At 44.1% G+C, this 11,498-nt stretch overlaps 1 protein-coding gene across 1 annotated transcript in view; it reads right to left on the bottom strand.

The window, feature by feature from the left end:
* Positions 1 to 11,498, bottom strand: part of SERINC5 (serine incorporator 5) — a 119,814-nt gene that overhangs the window by 65,493 nt on the left and 42,823 nt on the right. The window contains exon 2 of the mRNA XM_007976640.3: positions 3,014 to 3,181. Coding sequence (XP_007974831.3) covers positions 3,014 to 3,181 — 168 coding nt within the window. The remainder of the gene's footprint in view (positions 1 to 3,013; positions 3,182 to 11,498) is intronic.

The raw sequence follows: 11,498 nt of genomic DNA, 5'->3' as shown, positions 1-11,498 counted from the left end.
CTCTGTTTCTCAAATGTTCCGTAACCATCAGAAAGCATAAATACTGACTGGAATTGCTAGGAACTGTTTCATGGGGCAGGTTACTTGGATGGTAATCAGGTGTTAATATTATCATTATGAAATTCATGTCCTAAAACACATACCAATGGCTCCCAAATTATCTCTCCCTCTAACGTCTCAATAAATTCACTACTGAGGGATACTACCTATTTGTATAGTAACAGATTTTGTTTTTTTTGGATGCAGGGCTTAATTCTATTAAAGAATAGAAATTTATTAAGGGCAGGGATCACACTACATCCAGTGCACACCAGAGTTCCCACCATAGTACCCCAGTGGATCATTAAGCCACCTTAATGGATTCAGAAAATCAACCTTGTTGAATTTACAAAGAGAATACTGTATTACTTAAAAAAAAAAACAAAAGTAGTACATGGAAGATTAAGTGGACGCTCAGAATAAGAGTTAAAACCTGCCCTTTCAGATAGAAAAATTAGCCAGCATGGCGGCTCACGCCTATAGTCCCAACTACTCAGAAGGCTGAGGCAGCAGGATCGATTGAGCCTGGGAGGTCAAGGCTGCAGAGAGCCATGATTGTGACACTGCACTCTAGCTTGGGCAACAGAGCGAGACTCTTATTAATTTCTGCCTTGTTGTAGACCTTTGAAGACTTCATAACTTCTCTTCTGAATTATAAGCTCCATTTCTCACAAGTTTGAACACCCCACGGCTCGCATTACAGTGTCTTACTGAGGACTGAACCAATGTTTCAAGCAGAGGGGAACCCAAATTCCACTGTAGTATCCACTATATCCAAGACCATACAACCATAATTATAAAGGCACTATGCAACAGAAAGCTTCAGAGGGCCTATTTTAATGAATAAGAATATACAAAGTCCTGTTAAGAAAATGGTTGTTTTGAAATATTTGAGTGTATTTAAAACAGCCCTAGTTTTAAGGCCAGGCATGGTGGCTCACACATGTAATCCCAGCACTTTGGGAGGCTGAGGCGGGCAGATTACTTGAGATCAGGACCAGCCCAGCCAACATGCTGAAACTCCATCTCTACTAAAGAAGGATACAAAAATTTAGCCAGGTGTGGTGGCACGTGCCTGTAATCCCAACTACTCAGGAGGCTGAGGTGGGAGAATTGCTTGAACTCGGGAGGTGGAGGCTGCAGTGAGCTGAGCTGAGATCACGCCATTGCACTCCGGCCTGGGCAACAGAGCAAGACTCCATTCACCCCCCAACAGAAAAATCAATCAATCAATAAAAAAATAAAATAGCCCTAGTTTCAGCACAGGTTGGGGCGAACATTTGCTCAGGTGTTGTCCCAGGCAATGTCATCCCTACTATGGGCAGCTCCATCAGAGCCTGCTCCGGACTTCCCTCCACCTCCTCACCTGTTCAGCTGGGAAGATGCAGTGCGGAGTGGTCAGTGTGCAAGGGGAAATGGCATTTGGACAGCAAGGCTTTCCCTCTATCTCTAGAATAAGAGCTGCCCCAAGGGAACATGCCTGCTGCTCTCTCTCTTCCTGGCAAACTGTGCCCTTGCAAAGAAGTCTGCCCTTCTCGGGCACTGATGGTGCCCTGCTGGGTAAGTCTGAGTCATTTGGGGGTTCAGTAAAAGCCTGCTTCCCTGCAGATATGAGCCACAGAGTCTCACATCAGTTTTATGAGGAATAAAGGTGACGTTTGGCAACCTGCTGATATCTTAGTCTTCTTTGTCAATTTGCTTAGAACCCAGGAGGCAAAGAATGGTGTTATTTCTTGGGCTCTCTCAAAATCCCCACCACATTCCCCTGTGATCTAAGAGGACTACTATGGGGGAAAAAAGGAAATTCAAGAAAAAGAGGTCCCGCATGTATCTCCATCAGCATCATGCACCAGGCCTACTTCTGACCAAAGAATGGCTGAAAATCCACCCCTCACCCATGAAGACACCACTCACCCTACAAGCAACCTGTCTAGAAAGGTGGAAAATGCCCTATAACCCATTCCCCATTATTTGTGAGAATATCTAAGCTTTATCATACTTCCCATATAGGCCAAATTAAGTGTTTCAGCTGCTATGTGAAATCCTGGCAGCTGGCCAGGCACAGTGGCTCATGCCTGTAATCCCAGCACTTTGAGAGGCCAAGGTGGGTGGATCACCTGAGGTCAGGAGTTCAAGACCAGCCTGGCCAACGTGGTGAAACCTTGTCTCTAATAAAGCTACAAAAACTAGCTGGCCGTGGTGGCGGGCACCTGTATTCCCCACTAATAGGGAGGCTGAGGCAGAAGAATCACTGGAACCTGGGAGGTGGAGGTTGCAGTGAGCTGAGATCATGCCATTGCAGTCCAGCCTGAGTGACAAGAGCAAAACTCTGTCTTAAAAAAAAGAAGAAAAAAATCCTGGCAGCCATCCTATAACAAAGGAAAAGGACAGAAGTGTACAAGAAAAGATTGTATATTTCATCAGGAACAGCTATAAACAAGGCTAAGATAAAATACATAATTGTCTGACATAAACAGAAGATTGTGATGGACAATGATGTGTCCATGATGTGTCCAATGACTGATGGACAATGATGGACAATGGAGACTCAGGGGCTGTAGGACTGGATGATGAGAGGCTGCCTGGTGGGTACAACATGTGTTGCTCCCAGGATGGAGGCACCAAAGGCCCTGACTTCACCACAAGGTAATATATCAATATAGCAAAATTGCACTTGTACCCCATGAATCTACACAAATGTTCTAAAATTTAAAAATTAAAAGAAGAATTCTCCACCAAAAGCATCAGACAGCATCTACACTACTACTAAAGATCAAGCTGCTGATTGGTTTTTCTGTTTAGCCAGAAGGCATTGGATCCTGGAAAGCACAGAGCAGGCTTCAGGAAGGTTCAAGAAAATCAGGTATACCCCAAAACACAGGGGGCTACATGGGCCCCATCCTCTAAATCTGTGTTTCCCACATACCCTCATCAAACATCGGAAATAGGACGAGCTGAACACGGACAAACTTACGTGCTCTTTCATCTTGTGAGCCACAGTTGTTGACATCATGATGCAGCAGAGGACGACGACCAGAATGAAGTAGAGGGCGTACATGAAGCGAGTGCTCAGGGACTGCCGAATCCTGGGGCAGCAATCACAGCAGAGAGAGCAGCCTGCAGACCCACAGCAGCAGGCCAGCTAGAAAAGGAACAGAAGGCATCTGCTTAGAGCATGATACTGCGAAAGAATAAGAAATATGGCCAGGCACTGTGGTTCACATCTGGAGTCCCTGCTACTTGGGGGGCCGAAGGATCACTTAAGACTAGGATCGCTTGAGACTAGAGTTCAAGTTTAGCCTGGGTAATATAGCAAGAACCTGTCTCTAAATATATATATTTATATATATATTTAAAAAATGTGTATATATATTTTATATGTGTATATATTTATATATAAACATATGTATATAGAGAGACAAGCTATATCTAATGTATATTTTATATACACATACATAAACACACAGACACACACGCACACACGCATATATATTTTTTTAAACAAGGCCCAGTGCAGTGGTTCACACCTTTAATCCCAGAGCTTTGGGAGATCAAGGTGAGAAGATCACTTGAACCCAGGAGTTTGAGATCAGCCTGGGCAACACAGCAAGACCCCATCTCTTACAAAAGAATTTTTCTTTAATTTAGCCAGGCATAGTGGCACAAACCTGCAGTCCCAGCTACTTGGGAGGCTGTCTCCAAGAAAAACATGACCAGGAAAAAAGAAAAAAATCATATTAGGTTGGTGCAAAAACAATTGTGGTTTTTGCCATTACTATATGTGTGTGTGTGTGTGTGTGTGTGTGTGTGTGTGTGTGTGTATATGAAATTTGGTCTGATGCAAGAGCATCTAAAACTTTTGGAATTTCCTGAGTGATAGAGGTTAACAGGAGAGTATTTTGTTACTAATGCTCTTTTCAATTATACCAGAGCTTGTACTAATGAGGCAACTCTTCCTGGGCCCCTCGACAGCTTCAGGATGGAAGGCTGGCTATATTAGTGGAAACAACCATGTGGTTTAGAGGGTTGGAACTTTCATGAGCACACACCTGGGCGGGGACTGGAGACTGAGCTAATTACCAATAGCCCACAATTTAATCAGTCACATGTATATAATAGTGCCTCCATAAAAACCCTAATCAGTGGGATTCAGAGCTTCCAGTTTGATGAACACATCCATGTGCCGGGAGGGTGGTGTACCCCAACTCCACGGGAACGATGCTCTGGTGCTTGGGACCCTTCCAGACAGCGCCCTGTGTACCTCTTCATCTGGCTGTTCATTTGTATCCTTTATAATAAACTGGTAATCACCAGTAAAGAGTTTTCCTGAGTTATGTGAGCCATTCCAGCCAATTATTGAACCTAAAGAGGGGGTGAACCCCTGATTTATAGCTGGTCAGTCACAAATATGGGAGACCTAGATTTGCAATTGGCATCTGAAATGGGAAAAGTCTTGTGGAACCAAGCCCTTAACCTGTGGGGTCTGTGGGAATTCTAGGTGGCTAGCATCAGAACTGAATTAACTTGTGGGACGCCCAGTTGGTGTCCTGTACTGCGTCACACCACTTTACCAATGTATTCACACAGGCCTTCTGCAGGTTGACCTTCCAAGCTACAAGATGACCATTCTTCCCAGGTACCTTGACCATACGGCATGCAGGAACAGTTCGGTGTGTGAACAAAGCTTTCATCGGAATTGTTCTGGTGCTATCTTTAATGACAACCATCAACAGTTTGGGAGATGCCCAATTATTACACAGAAAAGGCACAGTTCATCTGAAGTATTATAATCATGACTCTTGGATAAAAAGATTTCTAGAATCAGCTAAGAGCAAGAGAAGAAGCCAAGAACTAGTAAACAAAGTGGGAAGAACATGAAAAACAAAAAGTTGGGCCCAAGAAAGTGAGGGAGAAGAAAAGGAAAAATCAATTAGGCAGACAGCTAAGGTTAGTCCTCAGAGATACAGCCTGAAAATCAGCTACACGTACAAATAGAGCTGCCTGGGGAAAAACTGAACTGCAGCTGCACTGATAAGAAAGCAGGGCCCAGCATAGAAGCCTTTTGTTCTTTGTGTGACTAGCAGGCTCCCAGGGAGAAGTTTCTTCCCCTTCTCCGGCATATACACAGTGGGCTCCGTGGGAACTTGCACAGGGAGCGGGGAGGTGGTGGGGGAGGCTTACCTAAAACACAGTTACACAAATGAGGTGTTGCACTTTGTGTTTACCCAAGACATGCTGGCATCTGCACAGATAAGGAGAGTTACACAGACAGCTTCTCAGATAAGGGAAGCTACGCAAACAGCTACAGAGATGAGGGGAGTTTCTCACAAAAGCTTTCGGATTCAACTGTAAAAACAGCGAGCCACTCAGGTCCTCCTTTCCGCTGCACAGAGCTTTCTTCATTCACTCCAACTTCACCCTTGTGTTCACATTAATCCTTACTTTTCTTGGCCATGAGACAACGGGCTTGGATAACACCTCAGACAACATGAGCATCAACCCTAGACAGTTTCAAAAAGGGACTTGTCAAAATCCATGAGCCTAAGGATGAATGTACAAGCACCTAGGGCTTGGATAACACCTCAGACAACATGAGCATCAACCCTAGACAGTTTCAAAAAGGGACTTGTCAAAATCCATGAGCCTAAGGATGAATGTACAAGCACCTAGGGCTTGGATAACACCTCAGACAACATGAGCATCAACCCTAGACAGTTTCAAAAAGGGACTTGTCAAAATCCATGAGCCTAAGGATGAATGTACAAGCACCTAGGGTACTGGGATGGGAAAGGCTATGCCTGCTGTCATCCACCCTTGCAGGAAATAATGAGTATGTAACTTGAAGCTCAAAAGAAATGGGTGCCTTTTACACTGCATTTCTACCAGAGCTTCATGCCCCAAATTGTAAGCTTTTTAGGTTCATTAGTAGGATGTGGGCCCAGAGGAACACAGAGCTCCTGCTATACCACTAACAGCATACACATCTTTTATCTGGAGAACGTGAATATTTAATAAACTATAGGGCAACAGAGGATGGTGATTAAAAGCTCAGGCTCAAAGCTTGGCTGGGTTTGTGGTATGGCTTTGCCACCTACTAGCTGCGGACTACAAGCAAGTTATTTACCCTTTAAAAACTCAAGACTCGGCCAGGCACGGTGGCTCATGCCTGTAATTCCAGCACTTTGGGAGGCTGAGGCTGGCGGATCTGAGGTCAGGAGAACAAGACCATCCTGGCCAACATGGTGAAATCCCGTCTTTACTAAAAACAGAAAACAAAAAACAACAACAACAAAAAATCAGCTGGGCGTGGTGGCCAGCACCTGTAGTCCCAGCTACTTGGGAGGCTGACGCAGGGGAATTGCTTGAACCAGGGAGGTGGAGATTGCAGTGAGCTGAGATTGCTCCATTGCCCCCCAGCCTGGCGACAGAGCGAGACTCCATCTCAAAAAAAAAAAAAAAAACCCCTCAAGACTTCTCGTTTATAAAGTGGGAGTGGCAGAAGTACTACATAGTCTCTTGGATAACCTAATCAGACACACCTGGCTCCAGAAAGGAGTCCCTGTTAAGCAAACAGGGAATGCTACAAGAAATTACCATAAACTGCAAATTACAATAAAATTTGTATGTATTAACACTATATTCTATATAAACCTAAAGCCCAACAATTCAATCTCTTGATAATGATTTGGAAGGAAGTTTGAGACTCTGCAAAGCTTCAAAACAAGCACCAATTAGAATGCTACACCATAAACATCATTTACAATGAGCTAAGATCACAGGCATATGGGTAAGATAACATAGCAATGGCGTGACAGATCTTGAAATTACAGGCATTTCCCTAGTTATCTCAGCTACTTCATGAGACTGTCATTGTTTGAGTTCATTGTCATTCTGTACTGTTTCATCGCTACAAATTTTTCTTAACCAACTCTCTCCATCTTACATCCAATTTTCTAAGCCAGCTTCCTCCAGATTCTTCTTGACTCACAAAACGAAGCCACTGCTTTGTAAAAGAAGACATTCTACTCCGGCTGAGATAAGAGAATACACAAGTGGTATCCTAACATTACTGCATGTGTGGGTGTTTTATGGGCCACTTTCCTTTACAATTCCTTCACTGATGTTCTCAATCTCTGATTTTACTGGCCTCTTTCCAATCACATGCCCCAATTTTAAACACACACAGATATAACTGTCCCCTCCCACTGCTTTAGCTGGCTTTTCTCTGGGCCCTGCCTCCTGAACCCTTTCCTAATTGCCTCCTTCACTGATTGCTCTTTTTTTTTTTTTTAAACTGTAAAATACTGTTTCACTGTATTACACACGCTGGCCTCAAACTCCTGGGCTCAAGTGATGCTCCTGCCTCAGCCTTAGCTGGGACTATAAGCACAGGACACCACGATACTATGCCTGGCTGGTTGCTAACTCTCTGTTACCATGTGGTCTTAGATAACATCTCACTGTATTTCAAGTTCAAATGTGATCAACAAAATACTTACTCTATTTGGGAAAATAAGTATTTTGGAAACAGTTAATGCCTCCCACAATAAAACATTTCCACAGCTGAATCAACATTTAAACTATTATCTCCACAGAGGGAAAAAACAAACAGATACAAACATCACTGTGAGCCTAATTGGAACTGATCATCTAAAGGCAGACAAATAGCAAAAGGGATGCGATTGTGGAAAATGTAAAAAGAAAGTCATATTGGTTTAACCCCATTCTATCATTAAAGTCATGTATCATTGTATGGATCTGATTTTCCAAATTTCATTTTCACTCTTACTCTATACAGTGCTATAGTATTACCAATTTACATATGTATATATATTTTTATGTGTCTATATATATGTGTACCTATACACACACATTCCGAATATTAGAATGGACTAGCCTTTTTCTACTAGCCCAAAAGTGATTTATCAAAGTAAACTATGCTAATAATTAAGGGTTCAAGCACATTATCCTTAAGCTACACATTGATATATACACCAGGTGGAAATTCAAAACAGCATCCGTAAAAGAAATATTTATGTTAGCATCTAGGGAAATCTCACAGTCCTGCTGACTGACCACTTGTTTCTGGAAGAGCATACCTTTGAATAAAATGGGTTCACATCCAGCCCCTGCCACCTACAGGGTTAAGACACTGAGCACGTCACTCACTTTCAAAACTGAAAAAATCAGTTCCTGGCTGGAACTACTGGTGCTTTCACAAGCTTGGAGAGAAATGCCAGGGTTTCGTTACCCCTGGTTCCAAGAGGGCATACAGCTTTTACTGAAAAAGTCACAGCGTATAAAACAAATAAATACAGAATATACAACGCCAAGAGGGAACGCTAATGTAAAACATGGACTTTAGGTGGTAGTGACGTGTCAAGGTAGGTTCATCAATTCTAACAAATGTACCACTCTGGTGGGAAGCGCAGATAATGGGGGAGGCCGTGCGAGCGGGGAGGGGAGGTATATGGGAATTCTCTGTATCTTCCTCTTAATTGTGCTGTGAACCTAAAACTGCTCTAAAAAAAAACCCTAAGCCTAGTTTTTAAAAATATAAATAAATAAATGAACAAAACAATGCCTGCCCCCCAATGGCTCAGTAAATGGATGTTGGCTGAATAACGTATGGTAAAGTCACAGTGGCAACACTCCTCACTCACAGTGGCTGGCAATCCCCTCCATGGGACCAAGTTCATGATTGCATGCTATACTCAATTTCCCACGCAAGCACTGAATCATAGAGAATACTAAGGGCGTTAATTTGTAGATACTGCAAACTCTCCTCCTCCACAGGAAGTAACATTCACACACGCAAAAGGAGTCCAACAATATCTTTGGAGGGCAATGCTTGCAATCCTTCCAGAAACTCCTCTCACAGATACATTTCCAAAAAGACACAGATTTAGGTATGAGACTGTTCATAGCAAACACTGGAAACAGCCTTATTTTCCAGCTACCCAGGGACTAGTAAAATGAATTACGACCTATACAATGAAATATTTTTTAAAACAACACGTCAGGTGTGTTAGGCTAAATTGTGTCCCCCAAAATTCCTATGTTGAAGTACCAACCCCTAGTACCTCAGAAAGTGATTGTATTTGCAGTAGGGCCTTTAAAAAGGTAATTAAGGTTCGGCCAGGTGCAGTGGCTCACGCCTGTAATCCCAACTCCCAAGGCGAGTGGATTGCTTGAGGCCAGGAGTTCGAGGCCAGCCTAGCCAACATGGCGACACCCCATCTCTACTAAAAATATAAAAATTAGCCAGGCATGGTGGCGCATACCTGCAGTCCCAGCTTCTGAGGAGGCTGAGGCACGAGAATCACTTGAACCCGGGAGGCGGAGGTTGCAGTGAGCAGAGATCGTGCCACTGCACTCCAGCCTGGGTGACAGAGCCAGACTCTGTCTCAACAAAAAAAGGTACTTAAAAGGCAAATACGACCACTGGTCCTTAATCCAACAGGACGGCTTCTAAGAAGAGGAGGACACACACACAGGGACGGCACAGCAACACGGTGGCCATCTACAAGCCAAGGAGAGAGGCCTCAGAAGAAAGTAACCCTGCACACCTGTTGCTCTTGGACTTCTGGCCTCCACAAGTGAGAAGCTGAATTTCTGCTGGGTAAGTCACCCAGTCAGTGTTACTTTGTTATGGTGGCCCCAGCCAACTAACACAGGCAGTATGCCCTACTATTTCATATCTATGTACATACACATATGTGTAGATATAAGACCACTAACACCGACTACCTGAGGAACAGGCCTAGGGGAGGGACAGGGGACATCCATTATACTTATTGTTCTGCTCTCCTGGTTGGGATTTTATCATGTGCATGCATTACTCTTATAGTTAAAAAATGAAGAAAACTGACTACTTGAGAAAAGTAAACTGTGTGTGGTGGCTCATGCCTGTAATCCCAAAACTCTGGGAGGCACCCAGCACTGGGTGGGTGGATCACTTGAGCTCAGGATTTCGAACCCAGCCGGGGCAACATGGTGAAACCCCATCTCTACAAAAAATACAAAAATCAGCCAGGCGTGGTGGTGCATGCCAGTGGTCCCAGCTACTTGGGAGGCTGAGGCAGGAGGATTGCCTCCTGAGTAGCTGGGACCACAGGTCGAGGCTGCAGTGAGCAGAGACTGCACCATTGCACTCTGGTCTAGGCCACAGAGATCCTGTCTCAAAAAAGAAATAAAATAAAATAAAAGCAACTAAGCTGAACGATAGTGATATAAAAGCATTTGCAAATGTGGTATTGCTGTAGGTTGGGCTTTTCCTTTCTGAAGAAGCTTCCCCTCCCCCAAACATACTGCAAAGGAAAATCTTTCGAAGAGCCTGGCACACCCTCCCTCCAACTGCAGGAATGGCAAAGGCTTTTCTAAATAGGAGGTGCTTTGTCCTTGCCGGGGCAAAGAATCAAAATGAAAGGATAAGCTGGCTCTTGCTTATCTTACCTGAAGCTGGGCCTCCCACTTACTGTTATTTTTCTTCTCCAGTCCAAAGACCAGCCCCGCAACACACACACATACTACAAAAATAAATACGGCTCCCTCTCTGTCCTCCGCACTGGCCTTGGGCACAGATGGTCCTTCCAAGGACTGATCTAGGTGTGTGAGGAAATGCTCACAGAAACATGAGCTAGGGCTGGTAGTAACTTCCAAGTACTTCTTCTGTTAAATTGAAAAGCACAGTATCTTCATTACCTAGAATTTCCAGTTGGCAACAAGAAGGCCAAACATATTCCAAAATCGGCATGCACACACACACAACAATGCACCTTAATCATAAAAGGGGCTCTGTCTCCCTCTCTCAAGTCTTATTGTCACAGTTCCAAAGGCCTGACTATCAGGTTCTTAAACCACAGCAACCAAGAGGACAAACTGCTGGGGAAAACCAGAGAAGCTGGACTCAACTCTAGCGAAGTGACCTGCCCTTCTGGGTCTTAGTTGTCATCACCTGCAAGTCGAAGGAGCCCAGGTAGACAATGGGTGGTAGATCAACAGGTGTCACCCCACATCCAACGGATGGGCAGTGGCTGCCTGAAACTCTGTGCTGAGGAGGATTCTTAAGGCTGAAAGTTTCAGCAGGGAAAGTGCAGGGACCACTTGGTACCATCTGCCACAGGCATGGAAAGATAGCATGGTGGCATCACACCACACTCCTGTCAACCCTGCAAGAGGTAACTGGATATCCTTAGCATCCATAACTTCTTACATGTTGAAAAACAAACTGCAACGGGCAAGCACGATGAGTCAACCCCACAGCAAGGAGAGAAAACCAACCAAAAGGAGAAGCCAGAACTAAAAAGTGGAGCAGCGGTAAGCTCTTTAAGCACCCCACAAGTGAGACAAAATGGCAAATATAAGAAGCCACGTTTGCTTGCTCTGCTTACCTGCAGAATTTTACAAAATCTCTTATCAGCAGAATCCCACAAAGCCCCTGACTCTGACTGAGTGCA

Source organism: Chlorocebus sabaeus, chromosome 4, assembly GCF_047675955.1.
Source record: "Chlorocebus sabaeus isolate Y175 chromosome 4, mChlSab1.0.hap1, whole genome shotgun sequence".
Classification (NCBI taxonomy): Eukaryota; Metazoa; Chordata; class Mammalia; order Primates; family Cercopithecidae; genus Chlorocebus; species Chlorocebus sabaeus.
The sequence above is the reverse complement of the archived record's forward strand: the minus strand, read 5'-3'. Positions and strand labels throughout refer to the sequence as shown.